Source organism: Rana temporaria, chromosome 4 (assembly GCF_905171775.1).
Source record: "Rana temporaria chromosome 4, aRanTem1.1, whole genome shotgun sequence".
In the NCBI taxonomy this organism is placed as follows: domain Eukaryota; kingdom Metazoa; phylum Chordata; class Amphibia; order Anura; family Ranidae; genus Rana; species Rana temporaria.
The window spans coordinates 329,258,973-329,277,940 of NC_053492.1; the positions used below are offsets into that span (position 1 = coordinate 329,258,973).

At 44.6% G+C, this 18,968-nt stretch overlaps 1 protein-coding gene across 1 annotated transcript in view; it reads right to left on the bottom strand.

Annotated features, from left to right (window-relative positions):
- Positions 1–18,968, bottom strand: part of CAPN9 (calpain 9) — a 1,050,568-nt gene that overhangs the window by 226,224 nt on the left and 805,376 nt on the right. Inside the window, exon 15 of the mRNA XM_040350717.1 lies at positions 17,409–17,473. Coding sequence (XP_040206651.1) covers positions 17,409–17,473 — 65 coding nt within the window. The remainder of the gene's footprint in view (positions 1–17,408; positions 17,474–18,968) is intronic.

Genomic DNA, 18,968 nt, shown 5'->3' on the forward strand with positions numbered 1-18,968 from the left:
AGAACATGTTGGCATGGATAGAGTCTTCTACTGTGTGAAGTTTGGGGGAAATTGGTTAACATTTAAGGTCTTTTTCGTACGTTAAGCCACATTAAGCTCCCAAAAAAACAAGCTTAATGTCCCTAGTTTGCCTTGTGGAACACCAAATCGCTTGAAACTTCTTGGATAGGTTTGGAAGGTTGAGATTTTTTGCTCGTTAAGCTACTTTAAGCTACATAAAGCCAATTTCACATTAAATGTTTTAGCATTGTAAAATATAGCTTAATGTGAATAACTTTTGGTGTGATTAACCAAATGAGCTGAATTTTCAGAATATGTTGGCATGGATAGAGTCTTCTACTGTGTGAAGTTTGGGGGAAATTGGTTAACATTTAAGGTCTTTTTTGTACGTTAAGCTCCCAAAAAAACAAGCTTAATGTCCCTAGTTTACCTTGGGGAACACGAACTTGCATGAATCTTCTTGGAAGGTCGAGATCTTGAGCTGTGCAAAGTTTCAGGGCAATTGATTGAGGTTTAGGTACTTTTTTGCTTGTTAAGCTACATAAAGCCGATTTCACATTAAATGGTTTAGCATTGAAAAATCTAGCTTAATGTGAATAACCTTTGGTGTGATTAACCAAATGAGCTGAATTTTCAGAATATGTTGGCATGGATAGAGTCTTCCACTGTGTGAAGTTTGGGGGAAATTGGTTAACATTTAGCCCAGGTTCACACTGGGTACGATTTCCTTCGATTTGAGATGCGATTTCACATGAGTAAGTCAAGTGACCATTGACGTAACGCGTGGGGGAGGAGCTACGAGCGGGACAGTGGATCCGAATGAGTAGATGCAACATCAGCTGAGCGGCCCTATGGAGGATTGGTGCATTGAATATCCATGCTGTGTTTTAACGGCGGTAGCGTGAGTGTGCCATTCTAGAGGAATATCTTTTTGCTTGGTTCTTTCTGGTGCCATACCATCTGTGCAATGAGCTGTCTCCTTTTCTTTTCATGAGCGGTGTCTGTGTGGAGGAGAACCCCCCATCTGTGAAACAGGAGTGGTTTTGTGATTACATCGTTTAATCCTATCACTGCACTGAACTGGGTGTTGCTGTTTTAATTGAAACACTGGTGCACATCTTAGACACAATTGGACATTATTTGTGGATTTGTTCCTTATTGTTTTTTGAATCACTGTTCAGCACGGTTGGCATAATTAAGTTAATAATTAGCGCATTATTTTATATTATACACATTTGCCGGCAATTGTCGGCAATGACACTGTCCTAATCGGTGCGACGCGGCATCTGCGGCGCTGCACCGATTTAAAAAAGTAGTTCCTGTACTACTTTTTGTGATTTCTGGCCGCGATTTACATAGACATCTGTGCAGAAACCTGCACAGATGTCTCTTAAATCGTGGCCGAAATCGGGACTGCCAGCGGGAGTGAAATCGTGCGAGTTCAGCTGAACTCGCACGGCTTCACTCCCGCAGCCCAGTGTGAACCAGGGCTTAAGGTCTTTTTTGTACGTTAAGCTCCCAATAAAACAAGATTAAAGGAGCCGTAAAGGAAACATTTATTTTTTTGCTGAAATGACTGTTTACAGGGTATAGAGACATAATGGTTAACTGATTCCTTTTAAAAATAGATAAAAATCAATCATATAATGTGCCTGCAGTTTAGTTTAGTTTTTAATCTAGTTTCATGTTTCTGTGAAGTACAGAGACACACAGAACAAAAACAAACACAGGGCAGTGTTTGTTTTTAAAATTAATCTGAGTTCTGAGGAGTTTTAGACACACAGTAATCACACCTTCTTGATCATGGACCACAGTGAGAAGCTCGCATGAGTTTTTTCATAAGGAGCCAGACAAGCAGGAAGTGTGGAGATCAGAGAAGGATTACAGCTACTTCAAAGCAAAAACGAACAATGAGGACATGAAACCATGACTGCAGTAAGGTAAAGGAAACTATTTAGCTAAAAAAAAAAATTTCCTTTAGTGACCCTTTAACCTCCCTGGCGGTATGATTCTGTCTGGAATTACGTACCAAAAGCGGTACAATTATTTTGCAAGGAAATTTGGCGTTTTATACTGTAGGCCTGTAATTCTTAGGAATAACTCACTTAAATCTGACCAAACAAGAGTCTTGTAGGCATCCTGGGTATGATTTTTTTTTAAAAACAAAATCATAAATTATAATATAATAAATAATTATAAATAATTATAACAAATAATAATATAATTATAATAAAAATTATTCAATGATGTAATCAACTCAAAATCACTGAAATTTGCTCAGTTGCAGAATTGTCGCTGTCATTACTTTTATCTTTTTATGACGTATTTCCCCACAAATCGCTATCGCACAATTCTGCAAGTGATTATAATTTATTATCGCTGTTTTCTAGCTGATCTAAAACCATTTTTGACATAAAGGGACACTTTTGGACAATCTACAGTTTTCAGGCAGAAAGAACAGTTTTTATTATATAAAATAACATGTAGGGCACTGGGCAGACCACTAGGGACAAGGGGGGTGTGTATTTTTTACATACAGTACTGTAATCTATAAGATTACAATATACTGTGTGTATTGTGTTTGTTTACTTTTTTGAATTTGGCGCTGTTCTCTGCCCCCGTGCGTCGTAACGTCGCAGGGAACGGAGATCGGCGGCACACGGGGAGACTGTGAATCGAGCGAGGAGGTCCCGCTTGCTCACACAGCGGGGAGGCATCGCAGGATCCAGGGATAAGGTGAGTAACTTGTCTGTGGATCCAGCGAGAAGGTAAGCCGCGCCGCTGCACACTCTGCACATCCACCCCGAGCGTGACTTGGAGATACCGATCTTAGCATAAAAAATCCACCCCGAGTTTACCGCTAAGGGGGTTAATGTCCCTAGTTTGCCTTGTGGGACACCAAAGCACTTGAAACTTCTTGGATAGATTTGGAAAGTTGAGAATTTAGGCTGTGCAATGTTTCAAGAAAATTGATTGAGGTTAAAGCACATTATGGTATGTTAAGCTCTTTACATTAAATGTTTTAACATTGTAAAATATAGCTTAATGTGAATAACTTTTGGTGTGATTAACCAAATGAGTTTATATTCTGAGCATATTTTCAGAATATGTTGGCATGGATAAATTATTCTATTGTGTGAAGTTTGGGGGAAATTGGTTAACATTTAAGGTCTTTTTTGTATGTTAAGCTCCTCAAAAAAAGAAGCTTAATGTCGCTAGTTTGCCTTGTGGAACACAAAATTGCTTGAAACTTATAGGTTAGGCTCAGGGAAATTGATTGAGGTTCAGGCACTTTTTTGCTCGTTAAGCTACATAAAGCAGATTTCACATTAAATGTTTTAGCATTGTAAAGTTCCACCCAAAATTTTACTTTTTAAATATAAATACCCCTGTAATACACAAGCTTAATGTATTCTAGTAAAGTTAGTCTGTAAACTAAGGTCTGTTTTGTTAGGTTGTTACAGCATTTAGATAATTTATAATCTACAAATAGACCGTGGCCATCTTAAGTGTGGGCATCATGAAGCCAGACTGTAGGACTTCCTGGATTTCAGCCTTGCAGATCTCACACATACTCGGTGCTGCACAAGCAATGTAATAGGTTTCAGTCAGGTTTCCATAGCAACGGGAGTGTCAGACGAAGTTGCCGCCCCTTATGCAAACCTCTCCTGAAATAACTCATTAAAAGTTGATACGTGGAGGGGATAGGGATTGTCAATCGCTGAAAGTAAATGACATTAAAAGTTGATAATAAAAAAACAATGACATCGCACATTAAAAGTTGATAAGCAGGGGGGGGGGGGGTTCTGCCGCCGATTGCTGAAAGTAAATGACAATCAATGACATCGCGCATTAAAAGGTTTACAAGTGGGGGGGAGGGGGGGTGCCGTTGATCGCATATATATGACAATGACATCGCAATGACAACTTATAAAACTTCATGCCGCCGATCGCTGAAAGTAAATTACATTCAATGACATTGCCGATCGCCGAATATAAATGACACTGACATCGCACACTATAACTTGAGAAGCGAGGGGGGCGCCGATCGCCCAACATACACTGCCATCGATCGCACACTATAACTTGAGAAGCCGATCGCCCAACATAAAAGACAATAGACATGATGGGTGCCGCCGATCGCCCAACATACACTGCCATCAGACATAAACACTGAGAAGTGGGGGGGGGGTTCTGCCGATCGGCCATCATAGAAGACACTGAGAGGGGGGTGCTGCCGAGAGAAGGGGGGGAACTGCCGATCAACCATCAAAGAAGACACTGAGAAGGGGGAGGTGTTTGCCGCCGGACATAAAAAGATACTAACAAGAGGGGGGGATGAGGGTAGATTCGTCTGCCGCCCGCCGGTCGGCGGACATGAAAAATACTGCCCGCCGCTGTATCACGGGAACGTGCTCGCAAAATCTTTCCACCATGTGAGCTTGCTCGCATGAAGGTAGAAAGCTTTTGCGAGGAGGAGCTAAGACAGCCGCCGAGGGACCCCAGAACACCGGGTTCGGGGACACTCTGTGCAGAACGAGCTGCACAGTGGAGGCAAGTATAACATGTTTGTTATTTAAAAAAAATTAAATATTTGCCTTTAGGCTGCATTCACACCTGAGCGTCGGTCGTTCGGCGTTTTTTTCGGCGTTTTGTCGCGCGTATTCATGCTTATTTGCGCGTTTGCATACAGCGTTGTCTTTGACGTTTTTTATTTTAGCCAATAGGAAAAACTATCATCTTTTCATCACTTGTTGCTATGTTGGTAGATTTTTTTAATCTTCTGCATGGGCGACAAGTTCTATTGATTAAAGCGACGAAACGCCCGTAGCAAACGCCCGTTGTCGCGCAAGTCGCCTGAATCGAGCGTTTCCATTACTTTCTATGGGAAATGGAAACACTCAAATACGCCCAAACCGCCCGAAACGCGCGACAAAAAAGGGTCCTGAACTTTTTTTGGCTACAGGCGATGGGCGTCAGGCGCATCAGCGTTCAGATGTGAACCATCCCCATAGACTTTAATGTATTTTGGTCCCTCTGGCGTTTGTGAGCGTCGCGCTACAGGCGACAAAACGCCTAGGTGTGAATGGGCTCTTAGTGTTCCTTTAACCAAATGAGCTGAAATTTTCAGAATATGGTGGCATAGATAGAGCCTTCTACTGTGTGACGTTTGGGGGAAATTGGTTAACATTTAAGGTATTTTTCGTATGTTAAGCTCCCAAAAAAACAAGCTTAATATCCCTAGTTTGCCTTATGGAACACTAAATTGCACGAAACGCATAGGATAGGTTTGGGTTGTTGATATCTTAAGCTGTACAAAGTTTCAGGGCAATTGATTGGGGTTTAGGCACTATATTGCTCGTTAAGCTACATTAAGCCAATTTCACATTAACCACTTAACCCCCGGACTATAGTGCTGGTCAAAGACCAGAGCACTTTTTGCGATTCGGCACTGTGTTACTTTAACTGACAATTGCGCGGTCGTGCGACGTGGCTCCCAAACAAAATTTATGTCCTTTTTTTCCCCACAAATAGATCTTTCTTTTGGTGGTATTTGATCACCTCTGCGGTTTTTAGTTTTTGCGCTATAAACAAAAATAGAGCGACAATTTTGAAAAAAAATAATATTTTTTACTTTTTGCTATAATAAATATCTCCCAAAAATATATAAAAAAAATAAATTTTCCTCAGTTTAGGCCGATACGTATTCTTCACATTGTTCGTAAAAAAAATCGCAATAAGCGTTTGGTTTGCGCAAAAGTTATAGCGTTTACAAAATAGGGGATAGTTTTATGACATTTTTATTAATATTTTTTTTTACTAGTAATGGCGGCGATTAGCGGTTTTTATTTTATTTTATTTTTTTCGGTACTGCGACATTATGGCGGACACTTTTGACACATTTTTGGGACCATTGGCATTTTTATAGCGATCAGTGCTATAAAAATGCATTGGATTACTATAAAAATGCCACTGGCAGGGAAGGGGTTAACACTAGGGGGCTGGGAAGGGGTTAAGTATGTTCCCTGTGTGTGTTCTAACTGTAGGGGGGTGGACTCACTAGAGGAAATGACTGATCGCTGTTCATACATTGTATTGTCAGGCATTTCTCCCCCTGACAGGACCGGGAGCTGTGTGTTTACACACACAGCTCCCAGTCCTCGCTCTGTAACGAGCGATCGCCCAGCGGCTATCGCGCCAGCGCCCCTATTGGCTGCTGGGCGAGGTGACGTGCCGCCATATAATACGGCGGCTGGTCAGCAAGCAGTTAAATGTTCTTTTAGTATTGTAAAATATAGCTTAATGTGAATAACTTTTAGTGTGATTAACCAAACAAGCTGAAAATTTCAGAATATGTTGGCATGGGTCTTCTGCTGTGTTAAGCCACATTAAGCTCCCCAAAAAACAAGCTTAATGTCCCTAGTTTGCCTTGTGGCACACCAAATCGCTTGGAACTTCTTGGATAGGTTTGGAAGTTCAAGATCTTGGGCTGTGCAGGGCAATTGATTGAGGTTTAGGCACTTTTTTGCTTGTTAAAGTGGATGTAAACCCCCAAAATTTTCTTTTTATTTTTGATTTCACAATGTAGAGAATAAGATTTCCTATCATCTGTGCCCAGTCTTGCCACACAGAGTTAATCCAGGGCTGAGCAATCCTCTTTTTATTGTTCAGTGGGATAAAACGGACTTTCCTATAAAAAGCAAAGTCCGTTCCGCCTCCATGCTTTGAGTGACAGGATATTTACATATCTCGTGCACTAGCCTGCAGACCATGCACAGTTTCTGTAAACAGTGTACAAATCACCCCCCCTCCCCTCTTGTGACGGTATTGGTATGATATCCCCATCAAACAGTCCCTTCTTCCCATAACAGAACATCACAGAATCATCCACACATGAGCCAAGGCTGAATGCTGGAACCAGACAGAGTTTAATAGTATAACACACAGCTTATATGTAATTTCCAAAACTGTTACAATGACAAATCTCCGCCCCCTCACACTGGGGCTTCCATACAGATCATGGGCAGACTTTTCGGAGCCGATTCTGAAAACACATTTTCTTTAGATAAGGACATCAGTGGAGTTAATTACTAGGTGTAACAGCCTGACCACAATGAAGCAATCAGAATAATTAACACAAGCCACTTAAACACAGATCTCCTTCACACAACACAATAGATCAATTAACCTTTAGAAATAGTGAGGGGACATTAGCACTTCAATAACCTGTTAGCCGAGGACTGAATCACACATGGCAAGCAGGGAGAATTAAACTGAGACATATAGGCAAATGCATCACAATGGCCCCCCTTTTTCTCCCTGCTCCGGCAAACCCGGTTGGACCTTCCCTGGTCCAGTAGGGTTGACGGGTTCAGAGCTTTTAGTCCGAGGTTAACTCCGTTTGGCGTGACTGACCTCCCTTGGCAACTGCTTCAGACTCCGGTATGCCACTAGGTCGTCAGATCACACGCCGTTCAGTCCCCAAGTCTTTGTGCGATCTGCAGAGTCACCAGAAGTCCGTGTGAAGACGGCGAATGGGTCTGTGCGCCGCCGTCTAGGTGTCTTGCTATGGGAGGGGCAGGTTATGGCTCTGAAGGGACAATCACAGGTGATTCATAAAAAAGAAAAAGTTATATTTGTTGAAATGCTGTAGCACCGGTGATCAGAGTTCGGGGGGGGGGATCAGTGCCCCATAGGGTCAGCCACCCTCTGCTCCCTCCGCAGCCGCCAGTTCTCCTCTTTAAGCTTCTCCAGCTCCATCTCCAGCTCATGGAGCCTGGGGGGGTCAGCCTGCTGTGACCTCAGGTGGTTGTTCTCCTCCTCCATGCGGCTTATGCACTCCTCCAGCTCTATGTACTCACGGATCAGATCCTGCTTGCTCATGTCCTGCAGGCTCTCCACGTGGTCCTTCATCATCAGGAACTGGGTGGTGGTGTAAGGGGCCACCGGTGGGCCCTTGGCGAACATCTCGGCCCGCATCTGGGACGCCCGCTGCGACTCCCTCTCCTCCAGTCGCTTCTTATCCTCCCAGGTCAGCTTGTTATACGGCTTCCAGGACCTCTTCTTCTTGGGGGGTAGCCGGCGGTGCCTCTTTCTGCCCAGCTCCCTCCAAGGCCCCTCCGGGCTCATGGCTGTCACCCATGACCAGCTGACAATGGTGTTCCCTGTTGTCTGTAATAACAGATTGTACCATGAGGGCTTCGTAAGGGGTGTCCAATGGTTCTTCCTGACCCAGCTCCTGGGGATCCCAAGCCGAGTCTACACAATGGGCTGCTCCTGTTGGGCGGTACCCAGGTTGAGACCAATTTGACCTGGTGTTGTTGTTCATGGGGCAATTCTGCTTGAAGTGACCCAGCTGTTTGCACCGGAAGCAGCGTTGTTCGTTGTCCTCCTGGCGTGGATAGCGAGGGCTAGATGTCACCGGTCTGTTAGGAGGTTGGTATCTAGCGGCTGATGGGTGTGAGGGCACCGTTGGTCGTGGAGGTTGTACCCGTGGTGTGACCTGGTTTGTCTTGCGAGTATCCGCATATTCATCCGCCAACTTTGCGGCCTCTGGTAGAGTCATGGGCCTGCGATCTCTCACCCAGTCTTTGACGTCCGTCTGGATGTGATTGTAAAATTGCTCCAGGAGAATTAGTTGCAAAATGTCCTCTGCGGTGGTGGCCTGGCTGCTGTTAACCCAGTTAGAGGCCGACAGGGATAACTGGCATGCCCATTCCGCGTAAGAGTCTTCCGTGGTTTTGCGTGAGTCCCTGAACTTCTGTCGGTGGGACTCTGGGGTTACTGCATAACGAGCCAGGAGCGCTTCTTTAACCCGGGCGTAGCTATGGATATCCTGATCTGGCACGGTCCGGAAAGCATCAGAAGCTTTGCCTGACAGTTTGCCTGACAATATTGCGACCCACTCTCTTCTAGCTATTCGGTGCAGGTTACATTGTCGCTCAAAATCTGCCAGGTAGTTATCAATTTCACAGTCCTTTTCATCAAAAGCTTTAAAAGCGCTAAACGGAATCTTCCTTGCGTCTGCTGTGCTGTACTCACTGTTTGGAGAATGTGCGGCTGCTTGTTGGACTGCTGCCAGTTTTAACTGTAGTTCTGTGTCTCTTATTTGTTTATCCTTCTGTAGTTCTGCGTCTCTTATTTGTGTATCCTTCTGTAGTTCTGCGTCTCTTATTTGTTTAGCCTTCTGTAGTTCTGCCTTTGCTAACAGGTCTATCACTTTCAGCACCACATCCGCAGTTGGGTTCGGACCGAACCATGCTAGCTTCTCTCTCATTAGCTTGTTGGCTGGCGATTCCTCTTCCTGAATCACTGGTGTCTCCATCTCTTGTACTGCTGGCGTTGCTGCAATCCCGTCCTCCTGGTCTCGCTCCATTAATTCTGCTATGATGACCCGCTTGGTTTTGTTGCTAGCAATCCTTCCACGAACTTCCAGTAGTTCTTCCAGTGTCTGCTTGGAATCCGGATGTAAAGGGGAATAGAAGGGAAAATCCCTCTGCTGCCAACCAATTGACGGTATTGGTATGATATCCCCGTCAAACAGTCCCTTCTTCCCATAACAGAACATCACAGAATCATCCACACATGAGCCAAGGCTGAATGCTGGAACCAGACAGAGTTTAATAGTATAACACACAGCTTATATGTAATTTCCAAAACTGTTACAATGACAAATCTCCGCCCCCCTCACACTGGGGCTTCCATACAGATCAAGGGCAGACTTTTCGGAGCCGATTCTGAAAACACATTTTCTTTAGATAAGGATATCAGTGGAGTTAATTACTAGGTGTAACAGCCTGACCACAATGAAGCAATCAGAATAATTAACACAAGCCACTTAAACACAGATCTCCTTCACACAACACAATAGATCAATTAACCTTTAGAAATAGTGAGGGGACATTAGCACTTCAATAACCTGTTAGCCGAGGACTGAATCACACATGGCAAGAAGGGAGAATTAAACTGAGACATATAGGCAAATGCATCACACCTCTCCTCTCCTAATATGCCAGAATTGTCTGCTTGTCCTGTGTTTTGATTAAATGTTTACAAAACATGAGGTGAGACAAAGTTCAGTGTCATGATGAAATTCTCCAGTGAACAGCCATCAGAATATACATAGACAAGTTATTAGGGGAGATAGTCCGAGCGTGAGTGATCTTCTAATTATTGTTATATTGCAGTGTGTGTGTGTCTGAGGTCACCTGATCACATATGAAAAATTCCTATATTACCAGGATGTGTTGTGTGGGGGAGGGTGGATTTCTCACTTTTTATACTTACACCCAGGCTGAATGAACTTAGGGCTGGTTCACATTAATGAGCTGTACGAGATCGCAAGTGATTCGCACCGCACTGCTGTTCAGATCACGTGCGATGTCTGTGCGATGCGATTTTAGCCATACAAACTGTATGGCTGAAATTGCATCTCATTTGGAACAAACTCGCACAGGACCCTTTTTTTGGTCCACACCAGAATCGCATGGGTGTTCACACCTATGCGATCCGATTCATGTCCTAACTGTCAGTTCGCAGTGCGATATGCGAGCTGAAATGGGGGTGTCATTACCATTGTATTACACTCCCCAGCATATGGCAGTGTGAACTGTCGTGCGAGTCGGGTGCGATGTGGGAACCCGCAGTGGATTTGCAGGGTTCCCGAATCGCACCAGTGTGAACCGAGCCTTGGTGGGAGCAGTCAGGTGACATTTGTAGGCTGCATGCTTTGAGGCTTGGTTCACACTGGTGCGATTCGGGAACCCTGCAAATCCACTGCGGGTTCCCACATCGCACCCAACTTGCACGACAGTTCACACTGCCATATGCTGGGGAGTGTAATACAATGGTAATGACACCCCCATTTCAGCTCGCATATCGCACTGCGAACTGACAGGACATGAATCGGATCGCATAGGTGTGATGCGTGTTTGGTCAGAATGTGATGCGATTTCAGCTATACAGTTTGTATGGCTGAAATCGCATTGCACAGACATCACATGTGATCTGAACAGCAGTGCGATGCGAATCACAGGAATGCGTAGGGTACAGAGGTGGGTAGTACATGCAGGATGGTGTCAGGATAGTGGACAGTGTCAGATAATTTTTTTTTATTTTACAATTTAATATTTTTTGTTCCCAAAAGGTTTTTTGGGACCAGTGGATTTTTTTATTTTTATACATTTTTACAATAACATTTATTTTTTATTTTTTACAATTTATTTTTGTACTTGATGGGAGGGTGGGGTTTTATTTTTTTAATATATTTTTTCACAATGCTTTTTGGAAAGGGGTTGGGGGGATGGGGCAGTGGTTGGTGTCAGTGGGGTAGTGAGTGGTCTCAGTGGGGTAGTGAGTGGTGTCAGTGGGCGGTGTCAGTGGGGGTAGTGGGCGGTGTCAGTGGGGGTAGTTAGCGGTGTCAGCGGGGGTAGTGGGCGGTGTCAGTGGGGGTAGTGGGCGGTGTCAGTGGGGGTAGTGGGCGGTGTCAGTGGGGGTAGTGGACGGTGTCAGTGGGGGTAGTGGACGGTGTCAGTGGGGGTAGTGGACGGTGTCAGTGGGGTAGTGGACGGTGTCAGTGGGGTAGTGGACCGTGGGGTAGTGGACAGGGGGTTCTGGACCATCTTGGTATGGGGGGGTGGTTGTGGTGTCTGATTTATTTTTATTTTTTTACAATTTCATTTTTTTTATCAGCCCTGTGGGGGTGTTGGTGACATGTCAGGGGTCTAAACAGAGACCCCTGACATCTCCCATATGAGACAGAGAAATGGACAGAGGACATTCATTCCCCAGTCCTTTTCTCTGCATTGAAGATGAATGGACAGAAGACAGCGTCTCCCTTCCATTCATAAACTGAGCAGAGTAACACACAGGTTACTCTGCACAGTTATCACGGGACGCACATCGCTCGGTAACGAACACTCTGTCTCCCATTTTTGCTCTCCATCCTGACAGAGCCCCCCCTCACAGCCCACGGGAGAGTAGAGAGAAGCCGGTGATGGCTGCGGGGGATGGAGCTGGACACACGGAGCAGGATGGGGGAGCGGAGGGTGAAGACACGGCACGGGGGGGGACGGCCAAAGGGAGCAGGATGAGGAGGGGTGGGTGTGTGGACACATGGAGGGGGATGACATCGGGGGAGGGGACGACATCGGGGGTGGAGGAGAACAGAAGACACTCGGGGATGATCGCTGCGACGGGACAGCTGTGAGCACCGATCCCCCCTGCATGACTTATTAGATGAAAGCCGCGGGAGGGAGGAGGAGAAGCAGATGATAAAAAGCAATGCAGGAGGGTCGGTGCTCACAGCTGTCCCGTCGCAGCGATCATCCCCGACTTTCAAGGGACATCAACGTGTGCTGACAGGGGGCCGTGAGCGCGCTCTACTATTACCAAGAACGCGCTCTTCCTGTCTTGTGCGCGCTCTGGCCAAGGGGAGTGTAGAGGTGGGCGGGAGTCTGCTGACATCATGACTCCGCCCACCGAGCGCCGAACAACAAACCTGCCCACCAAATCTGGACTTTGCAGGGGTTTAAACAGCAAAATGGGGGACATTTGACAGGTAAGGATACATGCAGGAGGCATGTATATCCTTATAGATCAGCACCATGACAATAGTTTAGAATTGATGAGAGTGGGTTTACATCCACTTTAAGCTACATTAAGCCTATTTCACATTAAATGTTTTAGCATTGTAAAATATAGCTTAATGTGAATAACTTTTGGTGTGATTAACCAAATGAGCTGAAATGTTCAGAATATGGTGGCATAGATAGAGCCTTCTATAGTGTGAGGTTTGGGGGAAATTGGTTAACATTTAAGGTCTTTTTTGTACGTTAAGCTCCCAAAAAAAACAAGCTTAATGTCCCTAATTTGCCTTGTGGAACACCAAATCGCTTGAAATATCTTGGATAGGTTTGGAATGTTGAGATCTTAACCACTTAACCACCAGCCGCCGTCTACAAACGGCGGCAAGGTGGTTGCTTAACTGGGGGTCGCCGTTCTGAAACGGCGCCCACCAGAAGCAGTAATGCGCGCCGCCTCGGGCGCGCACACAGAAAATTCTGTGCGCGCCGGGTCTATGAGACCCGGCGCTACACAGATCACGGTAACTGACCGGCAACGCCGGTCTTTTACCATGTGATCGCGCCGTCCAATGACGGCGCGACCACAGGTAAACAAACCGGCGTCATTTGATGACGCCGGTTCCTCCCTCCTCTCGCTGTACCGATCGGTACAGTGTGAGAGGAGAGCGCGGATGGCAGCAGCAGTGTGGGATGGATCTGTGACTATTGCAGTCACAGATCCATCCATCCCTGCTCAGCCATCCCTGCATTAACCCCTGCAATACTCTGCCTTCCCTGCGCAATACTCTGCAATGCTCTGCCTTCCCTGCAATACCCCCGCGCAATACTCTGCAAAACACCCGCGCAATACTCTGCAAAACACCCGCGCAATACTCTGCAAAACACCCGCGCAATACTCTGCAAAACACCCGCGCAATACTCTGCAAAACACCCGCGCACTACCCTGCAAAACACCCGCGCAATACTCTGCAAAACACCCGCGCAATACTCTGCAATACCCCCGCGCAATACTCTGCAAAACACCCGCGCAATACTCTGCAAAACACCCGCGCATTACTCTGCAATACCCCCGCGCAATACTCTGCAAAACACCCGCGCAATACTCTGCAAAACACCCGCGCAATACTCTGCAAAACACCCGCGCAATACTCTGCAAAACACCCGCGCAATACTCTGCAAAACACCCGCGCAATACTCTGCAATACCCCCGCGCAATACTCTGCAATACCCCCGCGCAATACTCTGCAGTACCCCTTGCGCAATACTCTGCAATACCCCCGCGCAATACTCTGCAATACCCCCGCGCAATACTCTGCAATACCCCCGCGCAATACTCTGCAATACCTCCGCGCAATACTCTGCAATACCCCCGCGCAATACTCTGCAATACCCCCGCGCAATACTCTGCAATACCCCCTGCCAGTACTCTGCAGTACCCCTTGCGCAATACTCTGCAATACCCCCCGCGCAATACTCTGCAATACCCCCGCGCAATACTCTGCAATACCCCCCGCGCAATACTCTGCAGTACCCCCCGCGCAATACTCTGCAATACCCCACTCGCAATACTCTGCAATACCCCACGCACAATACTCTGCAATACCCCACGCACAATACTCTGCAATACCCCATGCACAATACTCTGCAATACCCCACGCACAATACTCTGCAATACCCCACGCACAATACTCTGCAATACCCCACGCACAATACTCTGCAATACCCCACGCACAATACTCTGCAATACCCCACGCACAATACTCTGCAATACCCCCGCACCAATACTCTGCAATACCCCCGCACCAATACTCTGCAATACCCCCGCACCAATACTCTGCAATACCCCCGCACCATACTCTGCAATACCCCCCACACAATACTCTGCAATACCCCCCACACAATACTCTGCAATACCCCACGCACAATACTCTGCAATACCCCCGCACCATACTCTGCAATACCCCCCACACAATACTCTGCAATACCCTCCGCACCATACTCTGCAATACCCCCCACACAATACTCTGCAATACCCCCGCACCAATACTCTGCAATACCCCCGCACCAATACTCTGCAATACCCCCGCACCAATACTCTGCAATACCCCCGCACCATACTCTGCAATACCCCCGCACCATACTCTGCAATACCCCCACACCAATACTTTGCAATACCCCGGCCAATACTTTGCAATACCCAGAAAATACTCTGGGGAAAAAAAATGTGTTTTAACCACTTCTCGCCCACGTCATATGAGGTCCTTGACTTTGTGCAGGGATATCTAAATGATGCCTGCAGCTACAGGCATCATTCAGATATCATTTTTTTCAGCCGGCGATTCTCTACACCATAAGAACGATCATGGCGGCTGTTCCGCCTCTTGATCGTTCTTACGGGAGGCAAAAAGGGACGTCCCCACTCCCTTCGCCCTCCGGTGCTTCTTCTGACTCACTGCTGCGATCGAAGCCAGGATCGTTTTTTTTCTTGTTTTTTTTCTTGTTTTTTTCCAAGCTTCCCAGCCTAGAGGTGAGATGTGGGGTCTTATTGACCCCATATCTCACTGTAAAGAGGACCTGTCATGCTATATTCCTATTACAAGGGATGTTTACATTCCTTGTAATTGGAATAAAAGTGATCAAAACATTTATTTTTGGGGAAAAACGTGTCAAACTAAAATAAATTAAGTAAAATGAACAATAAAAATAAAAAATAAATATTTAAAGCGCCCCTGTTCCCGCGTGCTCGTATACAGAAGCGAATGTGTACGTAAGTCCCGCCCACATATGAAAACTGAGTTCAAACCACACATGTGGGGTATCGCTGCGAACGTTAGAGCGAGAGCAATCATTTTGGCCCCAGACCTCCTCTGTAACTAAAAACATGTAACCAGTAAAAACATTTAAAACGTCACCTATGGGGATTTTTAAGTAGCGAAGTTTGGCGCCATTCCACAAGCGTGTGCAATATTGAAGGGTGACATGTTGGGTATCTATTTACTCGGCGTAACTTCGTCTTTCATATTATGCAAAAACATTGGGCTAACTTTAATGTTTTTTTTTTTAAAAAGCACAAAACTGTTTTATTTCCCAAAAAAATGCGTTCGAAAAATTGCTGTGCAAATACCATGCGCGATAAAAAGTTGCAACGACCGCCATTGTATTCTCTAGGGTCTTTGCTAAAAAAGCATATATAATGTTTTGGGGTTCTATGTAATTTTCTAGCAAATAAATGATGATTTTTACATGTAGGAGAGGAATGTCAGAATTGGTCTGGGTGTTCCAGAACGCCTGATGGTGCTCCCTGCATGTCGGGCCTCTGTATGTGGCCACGCTGTGTAAAAGTCTCACACATGTGGTATCGCCATACTCGGGAGGAATAGCAGAATGTGTTTTGGGGTGTAATTTGTGGTATGCATATGCTGTGTGTGAGAAATAACCTGCTAATATGAAACTTTTGTGGAAAAAAAACAAAAAAAAAAAAAAAAACCTTGATTTTGCAAAGAATTGTGGGAAAAAATGACAACTTCAAAAAACTCACCATGCCTCTTTCTAAATACCTTGGAATGTCTTCTTTCCAAAAAGGGGTCATTTAGGGGGTATTTGTACTTTTCTGGCATGTTAGGGTCTCAAGAAATGAGAGAGGCCGTCAGTACTTCAGATGTGATCAAATTGATCAATTTTCAGTAATTGGTACCATAGCTTGTAGACCCTATAACTTTCACCCAGACTAAATAATATCCAAATTTTTTTTTTTTTTTTTACCAAAGATATGTAGCAGTATACATTTTAGGCCAAATTTATGAAGAAAAATTCATTTTTTGCAAAATCTTATAATAGAAATGAAGAAAAATTCATTTTTTTACAAAATTTTCGTTCTTTTTTCATTTATAGCGAAAAAAATAAAAACCGCAGAGGTGATCAAATACCACCAAAAGAAAGCTCTATTTGTGGGAAAAAAAGGACAAAAATTTCATTTGGTTACAGTGTTGTATGACTGAGTTATTGTCATTCAAAATGTGAGAGCACCGAAAGCTGAAAATTGGTCTGGTTATTAAGGGTGTTTAAGTGCCCAGTTGTCAAGTGGTTAAGCTGTGCAGAGTTTCAGGGCAATTGATTGAGGTTTAGGCACTTTATTGCTCGTTAAGCTACATTAAGCCAATTTCACATGAAATGTTTTAGTATTGTAAAATATAGCTTAATGTGAATAACTTTTGGTGTGATTAACCAATTGAGCTGAATTTTCTGAATATGTTGGCATGGATAGAGTCTTCTACTGTGCGAAGTTTGGGGGAAATTGGTTAACATTTAAGGACTTTTTCGTATGTTAATCCACATTAATGTGGATTAATGTCCCTAGTTTGCCTTGTGGGACACAAAATCACTTGAAACTTCTTGGATAGGTTTGGAAGGTCAAGATCTTGGGCTGTGCAGGGCAATTGATTGAGGTTTAGGCACTTTTTTGCTCATTAAGCTACATTAAGCTCCCAAAAAAACAAGCTTAATGTCCCTAGTTTGCCTTGTGGAACACCAAATTGCACGAAGGATATGTTTGGAAGGTCGAGATCTTAAGCTGTGCAAAGTTTCAGGGCAATTGATTGAGGTTCAGGCACTTTTTTGCTTGTTAAGCTACATTAAGCCAATTTCACATTAAATGTTTTAGTATATCCCTTACACTAGTTTTATTATAATAGAACTATATGTAGCGCAGCACATCACTGTGTTACTAATACTATGTGTAGCACAGTTCTACAACAGGATAACAAGAACATGCAGTTACATATATATACAAATGTCATTGGCATTCAAAATATTTTAAAAGGATACATCCATAAGTGAGATTATGTTTATACATGATAGGAGACTTAATTCCTTAATCTTTATATTCTTTGCTGAAAGCAAAAACCAAAAAGAAACACACATAAGAAATTTGTTCATTTAAAATATGTATCCTATTTATACTGAGGAAAATAAACAAATGTCAAACATAATAAAATGTTAAAGATTTAGTAATATGAAGAATTTTTGTGCCCTTAAGGGCATAAACCCTACACTAAAAACAGTGTAGACAACAATACTGACGTTTTGACACAGGGTTCACACCTATACAGAGTGTGGGTCTCCGGAATATCGATTATGAGCGTAGCAAACTATTTTTTTCAGTTTTCTCCAGGTTTTAGTATTCCCAGATTGGGTTTCAGAGTTTGGAGATTTCAAAGAGTTTTGGGAGGGGAAAAAACTTTCAATCCAGTGTCAAGGCCTTGCAGGAGTCTGGCAAGCTGTGAGTCCAGGTGCGCACAGATCTTATAATGAATGTTCTTATTAGGTGACATTTGTGCTCCACTTAAGGTCCCTTTCACACTGGGGCACTTTACTGTCAATTTTGTGGCGCTTTTCGGCCACTAGCGGGAGCGCTTTTACTCCCCTGCTAGTGGCCAAGAAAGGGTTAAACCCATCACAAAGCGCCTCTGCAGAGGTGCTTTGCCAGTGGTATAGCCACGGTGCTCCATTGATTTTAATGGGCAGCCCCTCTGGGCTTTCACACCGGAGAGACAGCAGCGGCTGTTTCAGGGCACTTTGCAGGCGCTAAAAATAGCACCTGCAAAGTGCCCTATTGTGAAAGGGGTCTAAGAGACAGTACTCCATTCTGGAGAGGAGAGATTCCTTGTCCATGGGGCTTAAAAAGTTGAGATGGCTAAGCGAACATGGAGGACTGAGAGCGCAAAGGTAACTAGGTGAGTCCAGAGACTGAGGAAATATGGAAGTCTCAAGAGTGTCAGGAGATCCCCTGTTGAGAGAACCAGGAGAGCAAAGAGGGCTAAGAGCGCTGGGTAAGGTGAGAAAGGAACATTTATCTACTGCTACTGTGCTACTGTGTAAGATAGTCTGAGGGATCACCCATAGGCAAAGGTTTGGGGCCTAAGCAATGGTGCTGCTGAAGAGAAAGCCAGGTGACTTGTATTTTTACTGTGTCTGTTTATTTAAAGTGGGCAAAAAAAGCCCTAAAATATCATTTGAACTGGCTCATGGACTCAATAAACTATCACTGAGTTAACAACCCCCAAATATCACAGTAAGCTTTTTCGTTTAGTTGATTTGTTTTTGTTTATTAATTTTATAACAAATTAAACATTATTGAAACTATGTGAATTTGGATCAGTCGAAAAAATTATCGACTGATTTAAATTCAGTGTAAAGAATAACTGGCTGTTAAGGAACGGGCTGGGAAGCTGGCTGCCGTATCCTTAACAACTGACGGGGAACCCATGAAACGGCATGGGGTCCCCCCAAAAACTATACCAGAGCATGCAGCCTGGCAGGCCAAGAAAGGGGGGAAGCTGGCGCCCCCCTCTTGAACCATACCAGGCCACATGTCCTCAATATAGG